We start from the raw sequence: 20140 nt of genomic DNA, 5'->3' as shown, positions 1-20140 counted from the left end.
CACCCCCAGCCCTCCCCCCCCTCACGGCCGCCGCTTTCCCGCGCGCGGGCGCAGTGGCGAGGCGCCCCCTCCCCCTCCGGGCGGCGGGTGCCGCTTCCCGGCAGGCACCGCGGCGGGAGCGCCGGCCCGCCGCCGCGCTCCGCAGCCCCGTCCCGGCCCGCCGGGCCCCTCGCCCGCCGCCGCCATGCGCCACAGCCTCACCCAGCTGCTGGCCGCCTCCTCCGGCGGAGCGAGCCCCTCGGGCGCCGTCTGGCCGCTGGCCGGCGCGGGGCAGGCGCCGAGAGGGCGGGATGGCGGCGGGGAAGGGGATCCGGGCCCCGCGCGGCCCAAACAACAGCAGCCGCCGCGGAGGGAGGCGGGCGCCTTGGAGCCGCGGCGGCAGGAGAAGGAGCCGGAGGCGCCCGGTGGCCCGCTGGAGGTGTGGGAGCAAGAGGACTGGTTCCCGGGGCTGGAGCTGGGAGACCTGCTGGAGGCGGCCCGGCCGGACTGGGACCTGGACGCGGAGCTGAGCGGCTGCTTCTGTGGGGACCCGGAGCCGCTGCCCCCGCCGGGCCAGGGCCAGAGGCCGGCGGCGCCCGGGCGGAGGAGCGGCGGCGCCGGCAGCCGGCTGAAGGCGGCGGCGGCGGCGCGGCTGAACCGGCTGAAGAAGAAGCAGTACGTGCTGGGGCTGGAGAGCCGCCTCCAGGGCCTGGCTGCTGAGAACCGGCAGCTGCGGGACCGCAACCGCGGCCTGAGCCGCCGCCTGCGAGAGCTGGAGCGGGAGAGCAGCTACTTGCGGGCCGTGCTGGCTAACCAGAGCGCTCTCGGGCAGCTCCTGAGCCGCTTAGCCGGGATCCGCGCCGGCGGGCTGCAGCTCAGCACCAGCCTCTTCAGGGACACGGGCAGCCCCCGCCGGCATCACCACCCCCTCCAGCCTGCCGGCGAGAGCAGCGACCACGACTACGCCCTGCCCAGCTCCCGGCATCCCAGCCCGGAGGAGGCGGCGGTGGTGACGGAGACGGAGGAGGAGTGGGCGGCCCCCGGCGGGATCTGCCTCCACGTGGACCGGGATCAGGTGTCGGTGGAGTTCTGCTCCATCTGTGCTCGGCGAGCAGCGGCCTCCTTCAAAATGTAGGGTCAGGTACCTGCTGCAAGTACTCGTGGGGTTCTCGCCCCTAGGGGCCTCGCGTCGTGGCGGAGGAAGCAGGCGATGGTGCGGAGGAAAAGGATAAATACAGTGGTGATGGGGTGGTATTGGGGGAGATGCAGAGGAGGGGAACCTGGTGCTTAAGTGGCCAGGGTAACCAAAAAAAAAAAAAAAAAAAAATTCTCTTGAACGGCACATTGGGAGCCAGATGGTGGCCTTGGTTAAAGGCCGTGTAAATCTGGCGCGTGGACGGTAGTGATCTGAGCTGGTTTTTGCGTAAGAGTCGTGCAGAGCTGTGTACAGCAGTGCGATAGTTATCGTGCAGACTGACACGCGCATACACACGCAGAGGTGCCGCCAGAGCCCGTTTGCAGCACTTGGGTGAAAAGATCATGCCGACCAGACGCATGAAGGTGTGCTTGGTTCCGCTTCGCAGTTGCCAGTAAAGATAACACTGACTACCCGGTCTTGAGTCAGATAATGTCTAGCCTGCTTATCCTGAGGAGCCGAAAATGCTTGCTTAGAAAAACCAAACCAAAAACTTCATTAAGACATCGTCACTGGACAGACTTAAGAAAATAGTAATGATCGGCAAAAGAAAGCATGCATATAAAATTGTACTGCATCTCAGTTATACATTACTATTAAAACCTCTCTGACAGTTTCTCTTTTAGGTGCTTGCCCTGCCAGGCTCCGTTGTGTAGGGGTTAAAGAACAGTCGTTTTCCACCTCGCAACCTGGTAAGGATCAATATATTCCCATAATGCGGTATCAGACAGCTTGCTTTGCTTATGCCAGTCTCTTGTAATGACTGGTTCAGGAAATGATTTCTCTGGTCCTTGGCCTACTCTGCCAAAATGTTTCTAGTTCTGGATGATAACTAATAGTGAAAATTACAGTCACATCATTCTAATTAGCTGTTTTCTTCTTTTCATTTTTTTAAGTGAACATACACGAGATACGTTTTGAATTGAAAAAATAGATGGTTATGCCATTTGAAATATGAATTTTCTATTAAACTCAGTATCTGATGAGCTGAAAAGGGAAAATATGCTAATAAGGGGGATGTGACACAACCTTTTATCATAGGGGACTGTCCCAACAGTGTAAGTAAATTGCTTTTTAAATGAGAAAAAAATTTGTGACCTGTTGGTTTAAAATACTGTCTAGTGTTAGGGATGCACGGTATCTTTATAAAGTCCTTCTCTAGCTTGCTCTAATTCATGATGCGGAGTTTTGCCTGATTAAACAGAACCTGAACACTGGTTATATCTGTACAGTGGAATCCTAATGTAGAGAAGTCACTTGTTTGCATGGACCTCTAACGAGAATTGCGGTTTGAAGAATGCAGTGCATCGAAGTAACTCGTTACTTTAGATTCCCATAAGTAAAAACCCGTGCCCATGCACACTGAAGTTCCTACGTTACTTCAAAGTAGCTTTAAATTTTAAAGATACTGCATGTATATGCATGCGCTTAATTTTACTGCAAAGTTCTTAATTTAGCCTCTTACAGTATCCAGAAATCTATAACTTTATATAATTAAGCACAGTTTGGAGACGAGCAAATATGTATCTTGAGGCTAATGATTTGAAAAATGCTCCATAATTAACTGAGATAGGAGGAAAAATAGTTTGACCAACAATAGCGTGTGTTTTCTTGTACTAGTCAGTGTTTCTCCCTATCACAAAAGACGAGTGGGTTGTTTTTTCAGTTGTATTATAATGTCCAGGTTGTTTATATGTATGTCAGTTGGGGGAAGAAGGATTGTGAAAATTATAATATGTAAAGTGAGGTTTCACAAAGAATAGACTTTCCTAAAACAGTTTCATTTATTAACTTCTTTTCAAAGAAAGATTCTATTTAGTGTTTCTGAAATCTTGTTCTTTAAAGCCTTAAATTTTGTGTTTAAGGCTAAGTAGAAGGTGAAAGCATTTTCTCTCAGTCATTTGCTTTATTGGTGCTAGATCCTGTCAAGTGTTCATCACTATAAAAGGAGCTTGATTTTTCTTTGTGAAACATCACTGTGTGATAAAGTATATGTGTATTTAGCATCCTTGTTTTTCTTTATGCTAAAGTGGATTCAGCTGTGTTGGGGCAGAAGAGACGGGACCAGCTGCTGGCCACATTTCCTGCTTTATTTTAAAAGGTAGTATAAGAAATGAGAATAAAGAGGTAACAGGGCTTTTGCTGTCTTTGGTTTAAAACAAAAAAAAAAAAAGGTTGAATGCTGGGATCATTTACTGTCGTCCAAGATGTTTTTTTTTAAGAGACAATATCCTATCAAACAGGTTTTACTCCACTGTATACAGAATTCCATCTGCTCAGGGTATATTGCCAGCACAAAGGAGACTTAGTGGGGTATGTGTTACCTTACACCTCTGTGGTGGCATCAACAGGACTGTTCAAAGTTTCAGTCTTAAAACTGTGCAACCCTGCTGTAAGTGATGGGTTACACCAGTGCCACAGGAATCAGTGTTGACCATTGAGACCCGTACTGGCTGATAGAATGAAAATAATTAAGTTAGATTCAACCTAGGTTCAGTCTGCCTAGCTCAGACTTCACGAACGTGGTTTATTTTGAAGTTTAACATGCCTGATGAAAAGAGAAACGCTAATGTAGCAAATACGGGATGTTAAAACGGCATTTTTACGGTTACTTCATTGTAGAGGTGTTTTTTAAGTTAACTTAAATATGCATTCTTTCTTTTTGCATCACTGCTAAACGGTAGGGGTCAGGGACATAGTTCTGCTCTCTTTTGTGAACCTGCACATCGCTCTAGTCATGAAACTACCTGTGAGCTGTGTCTGAGAGTAGCTGATTTTCTGACATGCAAAATGATATATACCGGTACAAGAACAAGGTCAAGTCCCAAGAAAGTAAGTGGCTGCAGGCATTTCTAGTGCCTACTGAATCATATTTAAACCAAATAGAGGGGAGGAAGTTATTTGAAACTCTAACCGACTGTACTATCTGTATGGTGTATTATTAATGTAGCTTTTTGAAGTGGAAGCCTTGAAATGACATAACTTAATACTTGAAAATATATTGTAAATGTTTCTTTGTATTAATGTGCCATCCAGATAAAAATACAATATCATAATAAAATCAGACTTGTTGATCTTTCAGTTTATGGGCTCAAATGTTTTTTCATCTTTTTCTTCTCATTAATGCCTTGCTTTAATTCAGTGGTTCATTACACAGAATGGGAAAACAGAGGGAAAAAGGCTGTTGCTGCTAGATATCCGTGTGGGTCATCAGCTAGAAAACAAGATTAAATGGTTCAGGGTGTGCAGGAGAAATGTACTTCCTCATCTGTCTTTCAAATTAATTTGTGGTGAGGACAAAGGCGTTATTCCTTGAACCAAAGATAGAGTTGTACTTCTGAGAATCACCACTCCTTGTATTTTACAGTTGGTTTTCTTAGTATTTTATTAATGTGGATGCATTTGATCAATAAACCATGTGTAAGGGACTGTGTCAGCCGTTTTGTCTCGACGTTGCTGATACACCATTACATCCCCCCAAGCCGCAGGGTGGTGTAAGATGGCAGCTGTCTGTTTCAGCCCCACGCCATTTCCTACACTGGGCCTTGACGTCCCATTGCTGGGAGGACAAAATCCACCCGGAGCTGGAAAAGCTGTGGGTGTGTGCAGGGCCGGGGGGTGAGGGGGACGTGTGGAAGCTGAAGGCGTCAATGGCCGATGCCCCCCCCGCCCCGTACGACCACTGTGGACATCTGGGCATGGGCACGTGGGGGAACACGGGGAGGGAATATGAAATGAGCTCTGTGGCAAGGAGTGAACTAGTGGTGGGGACTCTGTAAAAGGGGCTTCGTGCTCCTCTCTAGAGAAACCTCTCTTGCAGTAGATTTTTCACTTGCCTTCGCTCTATCACCCCTCGAAGCTCTCACCTGCCGAAGCTTCTCGCTCGCGGTAGTTCTCCGTGTGCCTTTGCTGTATCACTCTCCGAAGCTCTCGCCTGCAGAAGTTTTTCGCTTGCTTGGTTTCTCTCCATCGCTTGTCGAGCTTTCCCCCCATCACCTGCGCTGGGGCCAGACCAGCAGGACACAGCTGGACTCGTGGTGGTGGTAATTAGTATTGCTGCTTCTCCTTTTTGTTTGCTCAGGTATGCTGATTTTTCCTTTCTTCTTCCTATCACTGTTATCAGTTATTTTGTTACGTGAAGCTTACAAGGTTGTACAGCATCTGACCCTGTTTGCATCTTAATCTTGCCCTCGGGATCATTTAAGAACCCTCCCCAATACTGAATCGGGACATTTTAATTTGGCGTCACGGACAGGATCCCGAAAGGCGAGAGTGCTGTACAACCTGGCTGTGTTCAGTGCAGCCCTCTCAGGATGAACTAACCCCCTTTTGTGTTACATTAAGGTGTGACCTGAGAGTGAATAGGGGGTAGAATGGATAGTAATAATTGCATTTGTGTGTGAGGTGTGAACTCCTGAGAGAGAAAAGGGGAAACTCAACTAAGGTGTGACCCTCTCGGGACGATAACCCCTTTGAGTTACTTTTGTAGTAAATTACAGTGTGGCCTCCTGAGAAAGGAAAGGGGAAACCTGGATACGAAGGTGTGACCCTCTCAGGATGATGACCTCCTGAAAGGAGGCCAGAGAAAAAGAAAGGCCAAGGAATGGCCATCCAGAAGGCAGCTGATGCTTGTGATGATGTGCCCTCATAGGTTAGAGGAATAGATAAATTATATGATGTTTTGGAAGTGTACCAATCTTGTCTCTCACTCCTGGGACAAGATTGGGTGAAAAATCACTGGTTTAAACCGCAGAGTGTGGTGGATAGGATAAGAGTATTGCAGAAGGAAGCTAAGGTTAGGAGGGGGAAAGGAAAAGCTATAATTTGTGCAGTGTTAGGAGCGAGTCTGGCAGCTGCGGTGGAAGAGAGAAAGCAGAAGTCTTGTCAAGCTGATACTGTAATAGACTCCCTGCAAATGGTCATACAGACCCTGCAGGAACAATTAAAAGAAAGTAAACAATTGCTAGAGGAGGAAAGGAACCAAAATAAAATATTAAAGGAGGAATTGAGGAATCAATTTTTGAGGGATGTAGATACAGCAGTGGAGGTAGAAGTGAAGCTGTCGGAGAAGGGGATACGGCAAATTTATCCCCAAGGAGATTTACAGAAGGCAAAAGAAACCGTAGAAATCCTCCCTCACATGTATCTGCTGGTTAAAATAAGAGTACACGTATGAGGACGATAGCAATGACCGTCCTCAGGTTGTCACCAAAGAAGTCTCATTTACAGCAACTGAATTAGCAAAGTTGAGAAAATATTTTGCAAAGACTGCAAAGGAATCAGAGACAGAGTACGTGTGGAGAGTGTCTCTGACAGGAGGGGATGGAATTTTGTTGTCAGAAAAAGCAGCAGAAGGATACTGGAGCCCAGGTGTGTTTCTAACTCCCGGTGGTCGCTGAGCCCCACGGTCACTGACTCAGAGAGCTGCGTATTGGGCTGGAGGGCTCAACCCTTGGGGAGGGGGGATCAGTTGGTGGAAAGCGTGCAGAAGGAAGCCTGTTTCCAGATGATGCATGATCGGGAGCTCAAGCCCAAGCAGGGCTCCCCGATGGTAATGCCTGCGGACCCAGAGAGGATGACTCCCCTGATACGGGGACTTTCTGACTCCCTGAAACCCACTGGGATTCAGTTACAAGGGAGGATTCAAAACGGTGACTCCATTTTCCCACAAAAGGTATTTATTGACTTAACCAGACAAAAGAGGGAGGAGTATGAGTCGGGGAGAGTGTTTGTGAATGGACTTTAGGCTTTGATTGTTACGACCCCTGTTGTAGACGCTATGATTGTTCTAAATACCAAGGATGATTGGGGGGTGCAACTGTAAATGGCAACCCAGTGCAGGAGCCTGGAAATGTAATTATTGTGACTTTGAACGGGAAGCGACTGTGGTGGGAGGATCTCTAGGACCTGAGAACCATTTATATTATGAACAATCAGTGGACACTGAATCACGAGGAGGTCCCTTGCTAATGGGGCCTGGGCTTTAAAAGGTCGTTATTGGATTTGTGGACAATATGCCTATTGGAGGCTATTTTTAAATTGGATAGGAATATGTTACATAGGGTATGTTAAACCATTGTTTTTCTTGCTATCACAAAACCAAGGTGAGGGGTTAGGGATTAAAGTTTATGATGACCTAATTTGAAATAAACAATCTGTTGACACCACCCTGACAGGAGGTAGTGCCCAAACCTGGGGCAAGGATGAATGGACCCCACAACAGGTCATCCAACATGATGGGCCTGCCACCTGGAACCCCAATGAGTGGTGCTATAGGCCATCTTAGAAATTATTAATGAAACTGCTCATGCCCTGGATTTATTGGCAGACTGGCCATGCAAATGTGAGCTGTAATATTCTAACATTGTATGGTTCTCGATTACCTGTTAGCCAAAGAAGGGGTTGGTTTTGGCAAATTAAACGATTTTAATGCTTGTTTAAAAATTGATGACAGTGGTCAGGTGGTCAGACAAATAGCTTTTGGGATTAGAAAACTGGCCCATCTCCCCTTCAAACATGGAATGGCTAGAATGGTGATTTATGGTCTTGGTTACCGGGAGCACCATGGGTAAAACAGCTTTTATTTTAACTGTTACGTGCATTTGGCGCTTTGACGGTTTTGCCGTGTATTATTCCCTGCCTTATTCAATTAATCCAACATGTTGTATCTAACATGCAATTCATATCTACTGCCTCACCTGATGGTGTAAAGCACATTCGTGTCATTTTCCAATCAAAGCCTGCAGCTGTATCCATTATTTAGACTGCCTTTTTTTTCCATCTATTAACAATATTGAGCAGTGAATTTGTAGTGTTATTGCTTACCTGCCTTTGCATAAATTGGGAATAGAAGCTTCTAGGCCCAGATGACACATGCACTTTAGGATAAGGGGGAGTGGAAATTGATTTTCCTGCTGCATATGCTGATCCCAACTCCAGCAGACCATGTGGACCACCAGGGAAACAATGGATCACCTGGTAGTGCTGATTCCAGTTTACTATGTGGCCTTGATTTTGTTAACTATTACTTTAATTATTCTTTTAATACTTGTCTTTTGTCCTTGCAAATGTTCACCAGGTAAACTGCTGTCATCTTCTTCTACTGATTCCTCACAGCCTTAAAATCAGTTTATAGAATGTTTTGGTTTTGTAAAGTTAGTTAAACGTGACATCTTTGTTAAAGATGTTGCTAGTTATATGTATTCTGACTTGTCCTTTCTTATTCTGTCCTATTGCTATTATCAGTTGTTTAACAAAATAAAGCTTACAAGGTTTGTGTGGCATCTGACCTCGTTTGTGTCTTAATCTCGCTCTTGGGATTGTTTAAGAACCCTCCCTGGTATTGGATCGGAACACCATGGACAAGTAGAATACTTACAAAAACTCGTCCGTGGTCTATTGGTATATTTCTCCTTTCTGTCCCATTCTTTAGGTTCTGAAGTTTGATGACTGGTTAATAACATGCTGTTAAATCATAATCTTTCATCAAATTGTTATTTCCATGCCAAACACTGGAGTGAGCGTAACAAAAGTTTTGAGGGTGTTGAAAGGAGACCATTTTTAAAACTCCAGAGTAAGCCAGGCCCTGTACTCTTTGATTTCTGTTAATCTTAAATGCTTTATTTGTAGAGAGCAGTTTAAAAGAGTCTGCTGGCTTTCTGGCATCCAGGCATTCTAGTGAAAGTAGTTTGCAGCTGGATAAAAATGAACATTTCACAAAAGACGTTGTTTAAACATTTAAAAGCCACATGGGCATGCTCTGCCTTTTTGGCCTCCAGTTGCAGAAAATACCCTGTTCAACACTGAAATTTGTGTTCGTTAGACTGTATGTACCACAGAACCAAGTGCACTCAGCGTTAAACTGCATGGCTGTGCTACCTTCATTTTTCAGTATTTCTCCACCCCACAGCTGCTTGAAGACTATTTAGCATTTAAATAAGAAACAATTTCATGCTTAGTTCTCTGTTAGTCCTTCACAGTTTGATTCCAGTGCTGACTCTTAGCAGCATTCTGAATTAACCTCTCTGTCTTTCCTCTGAAGAGGTTAGCAGCATCTGGGAGGAAAAAACAAATCCGTGTTTCTGCAATCTCTAGCTGCCTGGAGAGGTGATATCAAAGTCAATGTAGGGAACTGTATTCCAACACTTGGCATCTCTTGGTACTTCCAGATTATCAGATTTCTCATGCCACTTGTCAAATCTGTAATCGGTTTTCCCTGTGAAACAGATCTTTTGCAAAACAGGCCTTTTGTGACTTTACCAATTTTTCAAAACTTATGTTCTGTACAGCTTGTTAGAGGTTTTCTGCTAGAACCAACAATATTCTGTATAGGGTTGTATTTGCTGTTAGTTAGACTGTAAATGTCTGGAAGATATGTTGGGTATAGGAGTTGTTCAAATGGGCTCTGTGTTTAAAGAACACCCTGTGTAAAATTGCACATTGTCAGCACCTGATTCCATAGTTTTTCACCCAGGTTAAGTGGGATACACAGATTTGGAGAAATAATTCTGCCTTTACTCATTAGCAGGAGGATGCCAGGAGCTGGACTGGGGTGGGTATGGGGGAGATGCAGGTAGCATTTGCACAGGGCTGTGATGTTGAGATGCAGCACCAAAAATGGTACATACAGAAGACAGATAAAATTAGTGGGGTTTTTAGTATGTCTGTTGATTCTTATCAATAGCCAGTCAGATTTCTTTTGGTGGTAGTTCAGGCTTTGAGAGGCAAAGTCCATCACTAGAGCTTATATGTAAGACACACGCATTCTTCTAGGGTGACAATAAAAGCTATTGCTGACACATACCGGCTTGCTTTTCACAGAATCAACTAGGTTGGAAAGGACTTTGAAGATCATCCAGTCCAACCGTTAACCCAGCACTGACAGTTCCCAACCACACCAGATCCTTAAGTGCTAAGTCAATCCTACTCTTAAACATTATTAAAATGGTAGAAGATGTTTAGATGCAAACCAGTATCAGAACACCACACGATACAGCAACACATTGAATTAAGGAAAACTAAACTAACTTTACTCATCAACTGTTGCTGAGGTAGTCTCTGCTGCTTCCTTGTACAAATCAGGCCCCTACTGGTGGTCAGAGAGAAACAGAGTACGTGGTTTTCCTGCTGTACCAACAGATTTGTTAGGAAAAAGTAGATAAAATATGATGACACTCCCTTAATATATTTTTCAGCAGTTTTAAACCAAGCCAATTTAACATCTCCATGCTGAATTCTTAATTCTCATTAATAAATACTTCCATTAGGGGATACTAGAATTTTGTTGAAGTGTACATGATTGTTGACCAGTAATCATCCAGGTTTTACAGTTATGACCACACATCAGCTTGAGATGATTGCTTCTGTAGAAAAATTCCTGATTTAGTTCCAAAACTGCAGAGAAGACTAAAGGTATCTTATGTAGTAGGAAAATTACATATAGTCACTGTAGGAATACAATGGGAGATTGGCAAGGAGACTTGTAAATATGCTGTATATTGTAAATACTTGCAGCTGGGGTGTCAAAAACCACATATATCACACTAATTGTTTACCTTTGTGTGGTCACAAGGTAATGAGAATAAAGTTATTCTTTGCATTTCACCCATGATTTTGTGGTTGTTCCTGCATCCTGCTCAGAGTCACCAATGTGAAGACAAGCCTGATGCACAAGTGAATTACTCCACACCACTAATCTTAAAACTAGAGGTAGCTGAGATACCACTGGTAACAGCACCAGCCCCTCAAGGCCTCTCAGCACCGTTCCTTGCATCAGGACAAGACTCATTGCAAGTCAAACTGGTTACAAGGACCAAGTGTGTTCTGACAAGGCTCTTTTTTGGTCACTTAATATATATATGCTGGGAAGTCCGACCCAAGTATCCCTCCTGATTGCTCTGTGAGAGTAGTGTTCTCTACCTCGTAACAGGGTAATCTTGAGACACAAATTCTGTGCTAGGAGAATGGAGGGAAGTTCAAGGAGAAAAACATTCTGATGTTGAGGAATCTCTAGAAAAACCCTGCCCTGGCCATTCCATCCCCCCCACCCCCACCCCCCTTTTTTTTTTTAAAAAAAAAAAGTCACTGTGGTTTTCATTATGAAGAAAAAAAGCCTTTTTCAATAATACTCATTTATAAAGCTTTTGAAAGAAGTAGCATCGCCTTAGAGCTAAACACTAAGCAGGCAATATAAATGCTTTTTTAAAATCCCATTTCCAAAGAAAAACAGCTCTCCTTACAAAGCTGTTATTCAGCTGTATATGCTAAGCTGGACATAATGAAAAATTTAACTTGCATTTAAGTTCAGAACTGAAAAGAATGCCAATGCAAAGTCTTAACTTTGTTTTTTTATTTAAAAAAAGACAGCAAGCAACAATTTATTTCTTTTATTATGTTTACTTATCCAAGGCAATTGAAAAAGTTGCTTAACTTCATGCTTGTAACTCTTCAGTATCTCTGCTAGCGTCCATCTGCTGCAGTATTTTGGCATATATTCCGTGATGTTTAGTGGCAAGATATAATCCAGTAAGAGCTTGTACAAGTACAGCCCAACTCATCTTTCTAAAGACAGGCTGAGAAACTGAGAGCCAGAAGCGTACTAGATTTTCTTTCCCAGGCAAGGGAGATGAAAAATACCTAAACAATATAAACAGTAGTAGAAATTTCTTTTTTTCTTCCATCCTATTTAAGTATCAAGATTGAACATTAAAGTAATTAAAAATATTTAGGTAGATATTGTCACCTTCCTCTCCTAAGTTAAATTCACCTGGTGGTAGAGTTCTCAGGATAAATCCTGACCACATATTGCCATCTCGCCATCCCCTCACCGTACTTTGACCCAACCCCAGAATTACACCTGCCAGGGTACTGCCAGGATGAGCAAGGTTTCTCGGCCACGGAGCCAAAGGGCACCAAGCAGCAACCTTCACTGCTTGGCAGGACAGTGGCCACAATTTCACATACCCAGGCAATCCCAGGCTAAGGCTCCGGCTAAAGACAAATGCTTTACAGCACATCAGTTTGCAGATCTTGTTTCATCTTGGAGGCCCAGTGTAGCTCTTAGAAACTTGGCCTTGTAATTTGATGACCTTATTGTAAATCCCCTTCCATGTACTAAAAGCCTACAAGAAGATAGGCGTGCATAGGCTGAAAATCCACAGAACTTAAAACTTGAACTGAAGATTTGACCAACAAGTACATTTCTCTTACTGCAGGTTAGTAAGACGTACCTGGCTGCCAGGCTTGCGTTCAGGGGAAGAGCCAGGAAAGCAGGATAGAGAGCACCCACCACAGCCCCTATTAATCCTCCTCTGACCACAGCACAGACCTCGCAGTCCAGCTGACCTGCATGACAAACAAAATGTTTCACTGTCAATATCCACATCGCTCCAACATAACGATTTAGAAGCTGCATGCAACATGGAGACAGACATGCGACAGAAACCAAGTTGTGCAGGTATGGAAGAAATTTCGAAAGAAGACTCTTCTTTTTGAAAAAAAAAAACCAACAAAAAACAAACCCAAAACCCACTCTAATTCCAACCCATGAAGAATTTATCACTAAAGTTTACCTTCAAATGAAATAATACAGAGGAAACTGAACTGCTTTGTTGCAGTCACTTTTACACGACTTTGAATGAAAAATGCTAAAAATCAGTGATGCGTAGCATAATTATTTTATAAACATATATAAATATACATACGTATCTCCCCACTCAACTTCAAATACTCACTGCTGCACAATGCATGAAATAATCTGGTTTTCAAACCCTGCTCTACAAACTGAGGTTTTTCAAGAACAGTTCAAGACCACCGTTCTGCAGAAAGGAAAAGGTCCTCTAGCGTTGTTACACTGTGTACAGAAAGCAAAGCCCTTTCAAAAACAAGGAATAATGAGGTTTTTTACCTGAAAATAAAGGCTCGCGCACAAAACCCTCATAAACTGCTGCTGTTGAAAGGAATGGAATAACAGCCATTGGCAGAGCTGACGCTATGAAAGCTCTTCTGACATGCAAGACGTTCCTGAAGAAGTTATTTGCTGCTAAGCCACATAAGCTTGCATTTGCTGCAAGGAAGTAGGATCCATGATTACAAAGGTTCCTGTGAAAGAAGGAAAGTCGCTTCAGTAATTGAGAACTGGAAAGAAGTTTGGTTTACTCAGTGCTACAATTCACTGCTGAATATCCTACAGTAAGAGGTAAGAGATGTAAATCTCTCACTGGTGCAAACCAGAGAGTAACTACTTTCAAAAGCAGCCAGTACAGCATTGCTGAATTTACATACACCTCAAGAATGAAGTGGCAGAAAGGCTGAGAAGCCTTTTCTACATTTTTTTAAATTTATTATGGCTAATGGAAACTTCATGGAATTTGCTCTCCTAATCAGCATGTTTCTAAGGAGAATGTTTTCTCAAAAGAAATTAAAAATAAATATAATCACAACTATCTCCTATATCTAATCAACCTTGTTTCTATCCTGCTTACCCAGTAGTATAGATTTAGTTTCAACCTAAGGGCTTACAGGGCAGATCAGGCAGGACAACTATGGCCACTGAGCTCTCGCAATAAGGATCTCAGCAGCTCCTGGCAGATCACGGCAGCGATCCTGCAGGCTGAAGGGCTGAAAGCCTTCCTTGTGTGCATCGAACACGTGAAGTTCAGGTCACAGAATTATTCAGGTTGGAAAAGACCCTTGGGATCATCGAGTCCAACCCTCAGCCCGACTCTACAAAGTTCTCCCCTACCCCATATCCCCCAACATCTCATCTAAACGACCCTTAAACACACCCAGGGATGGGGAGTCCACCCCCTCCCTGGGCAGCCTATTCCACTCTCTGACCACTCTTTCTGTGAAAAATTTTTTCCTAATGTCCAGTCTGAACTTCCCCTGTTGCAGTTTAAAGCCATTCCCTCTTGTTCTGTCACTAATCCCCTGTGAGAAGAGCCCAGCACCAACCTCTCTGCAATGTCCTTTCAGGGAGCTGCAGAGAGGGATGAGGTCTCCCCTCAGCTGCCTTCTCCTCACGCTGAACACTCCCAGCCCCTTCAATGGCTCCTCACAGGATTTATTCTCCAGGCCCTTCACCAGCTTTGTTGCCCTCCTCTGCCCTCGCTCCAGCACCTCCACATCTCTCTTGTATTGAGGTGCCCCTTGCTAGGAGGTCACACTAATTAAAGGCTGCAAAAGTCCAACATACTGGTTTACAGAACTGGAGCTCCTATTTTTCCCTTGGTAACAGGGGACTGGATTCTGTTATCTACCATGTTTTTAAGATAAGAGTTTACAGCAGCTACTCCTGTTGCAATCTGCAATATGGTGAAAGCAGAATAGAACAAATTCTGGTCCAAGATAGTCAGCATTTAATATCTTGACAAACAGTTCCCATCTGAGTACATTCCATCACAGCAGGTAACACAAGAGAGGGAATGGAAAAGTGTGCCAGTTTTACAAGCCTGATGAGCAATCTGTGATTTATTTCGTTTGACTCACAGAAGGAAGTTGTGCATTATCTTTAGCATTATACCTGGCACAGACAGTTGATTAGCGGAAACAACTCTGCTTTAAGCTTCCACAAATCTAAAATTCCCCAAAAGACAACTGTTACCAGGCAAAGCAATGAACTGGAAGGCACTCTGATTCTGAGGCCGTGCCAGTACTATTATGTTAAAAGTGTATTTTTAAAGTGCATCAGAAGTTGGATTTGCCACTAAAGCCTCAAAGAAAATAAAATGCTTGATGGGTCACAAAATTTATGCTAGGCCAAATGTCATATTTATTTTCAAAATGATCAAATGTTGACAATCTCTAAACCATTAGCAATTAAAATACATGATTTTTGGAAATCCACCTATTTAAACTCTTCCACATTTTAATGCTTAGAGTAATGTTAAGCACTGACAAACCATACAAAAAAAGGCTTCAGAGCTGTAGGTGCTAATTCTGCAAAATATTAAAAACATCTGACATCAGTGACACCAACTATTTCTCATTTTGAATAAGAAAATACTTTCATTCTTGGTACATACCAAGTTTTCAAACATGAAAAATAAGCTACTAACAATTCAATTCTGATGCTATACAGCAAAAGTACTTGACCAGTCAGACCTCTCTTGCCCTCATTTAGGAGACCTGGGTTTTTTGGGGGTTTTTAAAAAGTAAGGGACCCATTTGCTTTTCAAATCACCATTTTGCCAATACTGAATGTCATTCACAGAAATGTCCCCAGAGTACAGATTCTGCAAACCAACCATTTCACCCTATTGGTATGTTTAAAATCACAGGCAGTGAAATGCCTGTGTGTATATACACATGTGTAGAGGACCAAGATTAAAATTTAGCAGTGTATTTGCAAATACAAAATAAAGCCCATTAACGAACCCAGGACCAGCAGAAGCTACTCTGGCTTATGGATATACAGAACTGCTACACTGCATGAAATGAAAAAAACTGAAGGATGGAAGGGTTTGGGGTTTGGTTTTGGCTTTTTGGGGGTGTTTTTAGTGGGAGGTGGTTGTCTTTGGGAGGGAGGTGGTGTTTGTTTTTTAACACTAGTTCCCTAGTGTTAAAAACAAGAACTTAGGTGAGCAGGAACTCTCTCAATCTGATTGCAGGATGCTTCCCCTTCCCTTCCAGCCATTACTGACCTCCCCTCTGGACATACAAGCTTTAAATTCTGCCCAGGCAGTTCCAAATAAAGGCACACACCCTGGCAGCTATTTCCTTCCAAGGCTCAGCAGTGCCTAGGTACCACAGTTTCTACCAAGACATTATCACATCACCACTAAGGCATCTGCCTCCCCCTTGACAACCCAGCTCTTCTGGGGAAGAAGTCTTGTAAGTCAAATGTGAGCACAGCAGATCCTACACAAAGCTGCACCACTGACTGCAACAGAAAGGATAGCCTTGGTATTTTTCCTTCTCACCTGTGCAGGGAGGCCCTGCATTACTACCAGCAGTTTCTTTAGCCAGCAATTTAGTCATATTAAAAATTAATAAATAAAAGAAGCTTCTGATCACTCTTGATGATACATACACAAACAGCTTCTTGCAGAACCAGCCCAGGTCCGGTAAGGTTTTGCAGTGAAATGCAGTATCACAAACCAGAAAAAGGTTGTTTCTGAGGCCCAGAAGGCATTTAGCTGGTTTTCTGCCACATGGAACCCTGCTGGTGAGCCTGCATGACTCTGGCTGACTCATCCACCACCACCACCTGGATACCTCAGTCTCACCTTCCTGAAACGCCGAGCAGTGCAGAATGAAATGGAGAAACTAGCAGGTTGATGCTCACTCAGTTTTGGCCCTGGGCCAGCCCTGCGAGACACAAGATGACTCCTGAAGAATCACAAGAGTATTTGCTTTATACTCTCCCAAATTTTAGTTTACTAGAAAATTTATTACCTCTAGCACAGAACTGTGTGAATGCTCCGAGCCAGCCAGGGCTGATCAGCCTTCCCAGAACCTTAAACACTTGGGAGCACATGCCAGAAACCAGCTGAGCAGGACCAGAGCTAACAGTAAACTAAACATATTTAAAAAAACCACAAAACAAGTTTTCTGTTCTGGACAATAATAAGCGTCTTCACAATTAAATATTTTTGTAACTGCAAGGAAGATCTGCAATACAGGAGTAAGGGAAAAGAAAAGCCTTCAAGAGACTTGAAATGTTTGATGCTCATTTATTTTACCAGCACTTACTGATCTGCTTTAGGAAGCTCATTGAATATCTTTTGTATGACTTCCAACCGCTTAAATCTGTCCAAATATAGTCTTTGCTGTACAGAATCTGGTTCAAGAAACTCTCTTCCTGTCATCTTGAAGTCCTGGATCATAAGGGACAAACAAACAAATGTAATCAAAGTTACACAGCCCCAGTATGTATCAAATAAATATTTAGACTCTTTTGACACTATGCAATCACAAATGCATTTCCTATCTTTTATGGCAGAGTTTTCAGATGGAAAGGGCACAATGCAGATACAGAAGCCTGTGATATTTATGACTACACGAACCCTAAGAAACTGCTTGTTTTGGTGATGTTGCAGCTGTGGTTTGACAATTGCTCTAAGCCAACTTAAGTACTCGCTGTGATGAAAATGGACCGTCTCACACTCCAGACACTCCTGTCTGAGCACCTCCAACCTTGGGGCCATACAGCAGCCTGGATCAGCAAACACATATGAAAGCCGCCTAGAGGAACAACAGGAAGCATAGTTGTTTTTTCCAGCTGGATCACCTTCTAACACACTGATCCCTACTACCAGCAGCATAAGAAAAGACACAAACTCTTGTTAGTAACCGAGTTTGGCAGTACTTAAGGTTTAAACTGACTTCACTGTCAAATAGAAACTCCAAGGGAAAACCACAAATAAATCCATACTTTGTAAAGATTTAAAGAAATCATGAAGATACTTACTCTGCTTTTTATTCCACACCTAAGGATGCTAATTATTAGTATTCTTAGCCAGAGACATATAAAGTCAGAAAACATACAGTTGTTTACATGGCCAGGTTTTAGTAGCAGGGGGCTACAGGGCTGGCTCCTGTGAGAAGCTGCTAGAAGATTCTCCTGTATCTCACAGAGCCAATGCCAGCCGGCTCCAAGATGGACCCACCACTGGCCAAGGCTGAGACCATCAGTGATAGCAATAGCACCTCTGGGATAACACATAAAAGAAGGGGGAAAAAACTGCTGTGTAACAGCAGCAGCAGAGAGGAGTGAGAACAGGTGAGAGGAACAACCCTGCAGCCCCCCAGGTCAGTGCAGGAGGAGGGGCAGGAGGTGCTCCAGGCCCAGAGCAGAGGTTCCCCTGCAGGCCGTGGGGCAGCCCATGGGGAGGCAGCTGTGCCCGGCACCCATGGAGCTCCACGGGGGAGCAGAGACCCACCTGCAGCCCGGGGAGGAGCCCACGCTGCAGCAGGGGATGCCCGAGGGAGGCTGTGACCCCGTGGGGAGCCCACGCTGGAGCAGGCTCCTGGCAGGACCTGTGGCCCCGTGGAGAGAGGAGCCCACACTGGAGCAGGCTCCTGACAGGACTGGTGACCCCGTGGGGGACCCACGCTGGAGCAGTTCATGAAGAGCTGCAGCCCCTGGGAAGGACTCACGTTGGAGAAGTTCATGGAGGACTGTCTGCTGTGGGAGGGACCCCATGCTGGAGCAGCAGAGACAATGTGACAACTGATCTCAACCCCCATTCCTAATCCCCTTGCGCCACTCGCAGGGAGGAGGTAGAGGAATCAGGAGTAAAGTTGAACCAGGGAAGAAAGGAAGGGTGGCAGGAAAAGTGTTTTTAAAAATTGATTTTATTTCTCATTACCCTACTCTGATTTGATTGCCAATAATTAGTTTCTCCAAGTCAAGCGTGTTTTGCCCATGACAGTAATTCATGGGTGGTCGATCTCCCTCCTTATCTCAGCACATGAGCTTTCCAGCAGATTTTCTCCCCCTGTCCTGTTGATGGAGGGGGAGTGAGAGGGCAGCTTGTTGGGTAGCTGGCAGCCAGCCGGGGTCAACCCACCACAACAGTTTTTGATTAAGCGTGGCATTTAGTGATCCAAATGCTTTTCCTAGATGTTTCTCCCCAGAGGACGGTTTCCCAGACTTACTTTCCTAGTCATACTTACCTCAAGTTTCTTTCACAAGTCTGCAGCCTATCTATAGGACCGTGCTTGTTTTGATTCCGGCCTGGCGGGGTGCAGGAGCGGCAGAAGCGGGGAGAAGCAGCAGAACCTCACCCGGGATCAGCGGGGCCGGTGCCAGCCCTGAGGTCTCTCGCTTCTGCCCCGTTTAGGAGGAGGCTCTTCAAACCTGTTCTTTAGGTAAACGCTGACATGGCCTCACGGAGCTGCAATTACCCAGTGACGTACAAACGACCCTCCCTGTCCCCTTGCACGCCGCCGTAAGGCAGCTGGAGGTCCCCAAGCCCCCCCGGCATCACCCCCCCTCCCCGTTCCCGACGCCGGGAGGCTGCAGGCCCCCCCCCGGGCTTTAACCACCCCCGAAAGCCGTTACCAGCCGCCGTTAACCCCCGCGGCGCTGCCCCTGCACCGCGCTCACCCTCACGACCTTCGCGCCGGGGCCAAGCTCCAACCTGCCCGACCTTGAGCTGTCCCCGGCGGACACCGCCCCGCCGGCAGCCCGCCCGCCCCCATTCCCATCCCCATTCCTATCCCCATTCCTAATCCCATTCCCTCTCCCGCCCTTACCGAGCGGGTCCCGCCGAGAAGGCCCCGCCGCCTACAACATGGCTCCTCCCACCTCACGCCCCCCATGTGGGCGCCGCCATCTTACCCGCTCACATGACCCAGGGCTTCAGAGGAGCCCTTTGATTGGGCGTTCTCCGCCGGCCCAGCATGGCGGCTTCCGATTGGCTGCCAGCCGGCGGGCGGGGGTCAGCGCCCGGCCCGGTGCTCGTTGCTAGGGGCGGCGGATGGCGGCGGCGGCGGCGGCGGCTCCTCCATGGAGACGGGGCTGAGCGGGGATCCTGCAGCCGGCGGCCGGGACGCGGGGACTCCCCCTAGCGGAGCGAGGAGCCTTCCATGGGGGGAGGCCCCGTCCTCGGGGTAACCCGCTGACCCCCTCCCCTCACCCAGGCCTCCGCACCCCGCACTGGGCGCTGCCCGCGGCCCCCTCCCCTCAGCCCTGCGCCCCTTCCCGCTTTCCCCCCTCAGCCCCTACATCGCCCGCTCCCCTCCCGCCTTGTCGCCCCCTTCCCTCTCCACCAGCTCCTTTGTGCTCCCCGTCCTGTCCGCGTCTATCCCCCTCGCCCCGCTTGCGTCTCGCTTCGCCCCACCCTCATCCCCTCCCTCAGCCCTTCAGCTCCTGCCTCTTGCCTGTACCTCAGCAACCCGGGGGAGATCGTCCTCTTCCTTAAACCTAGCTCGGCTCTTCCAGTTCACCTGCACCCCATGCCAGTCCTCCACCGACCAAGGCAGCCCTCTCTGCCTTGTCCCCCTTCAGAAGGCATCAGA

General features: G+C 46.1%; 3 protein-coding genes across 19 annotated transcripts in view; 2 read left to right on the top strand and 1 right to left on the bottom strand.

Moving 5' to 3' along the window:
* The first annotated feature begins 120 nt into the window (after positions 1-120).
* Positions 121-4258, top strand: CREBZF (CREB/ATF bZIP transcription factor). Of its 3 annotated transcripts, none has more exons than XR_012634527.1 (3): positions 121-1120; positions 1789-1866; positions 3205-4258. XR_012634527.1 is itself a non-coding variant. In XM_074918089.1 (3 exons), the coding sequence occupies exons 1-2, from the start codon at positions 185-187 to the stop codon at positions 1835-1837; spliced, it is 975 nt and encodes a 324-aa protein (XP_074774190.1). In that variant the 5' UTR covers positions 121-184; the 3' UTR covers positions 1838-1866; positions 3205-4258. The 3 variants fall into 3 exon arrangements, 2 of the variants coding, with proteins under 2 accessions (XP_074774190.1, XP_074774198.1); XM_074918089.1 differs by having other exon boundaries at positions 121-1110; XM_074918097.1 differs by having other exon boundaries at positions 1789-4258.
* A 7250-nt stretch (positions 4259-11508) lies between these two features.
* Positions 11509-19587, bottom strand: LOC141965872 (transmembrane protein 126A-like). Of its 7 annotated transcripts, none has more exons than XM_074918076.1 (6): positions 19461-19587; positions 18794-18977; positions 16868-16992; positions 13080-13273; positions 12403-12517; positions 11509-11809 (listed from the first exon to the last, which is right to left on the bottom strand). In XM_074918076.1, the coding sequence occupies exons 3-6, from the start codon at positions 16981-16983 to the stop codon at positions 11605-11607; spliced, it is 630 nt and encodes a 209-aa protein (XP_074774177.1). In that variant the 5' UTR covers positions 16984-16992; positions 18794-18977; positions 19461-19587; the 3' UTR covers positions 11509-11604. The 7 variants fall into 7 exon arrangements, with proteins under 7 accessions (XP_074774177.1, XP_074774151.1, XP_074774124.1 ...); XM_074918050.1 differs by having other exon boundaries at positions 18794-18982; positions 19461-19576; XM_074918023.1 differs by having other exon boundaries at positions 18794-18982; positions 19376-19471.
* The window catches only part of DLG2 (discs large MAGUK scaffold protein 2), a 1037827-nt gene continuing 1037268 nt past the window's right edge, over positions 19582-20140 (top strand). For 4 of the 9 annotated variants that reach the window (XM_074917829.1, XM_074917850.1, XM_074917842.1 and 1 more), the window contains exon 1: positions 19582-19732. The gene's annotated coding sequence lies outside the window, so the exon portion shown is untranslated. The remainder of the gene's footprint in view (positions 19733-20140) is intronic. The other 5 variants (XM_074917801.1, XM_074917811.1, XM_074917794.1 and 2 more) reach the window with 2 other exon arrangements.

Source organism: Athene noctua, chromosome 1 (assembly GCF_965140245.1).
Source record: "Athene noctua chromosome 1, bAthNoc1.hap1.1, whole genome shotgun sequence".
NCBI lineage: Eukaryota > Metazoa > Chordata > Aves > Strigiformes > Strigidae > Athene > Athene noctua.
Note: the sequence above shows the minus strand (reverse complement) of the source record. Positions and strands in the feature narration are given on the sequence as shown.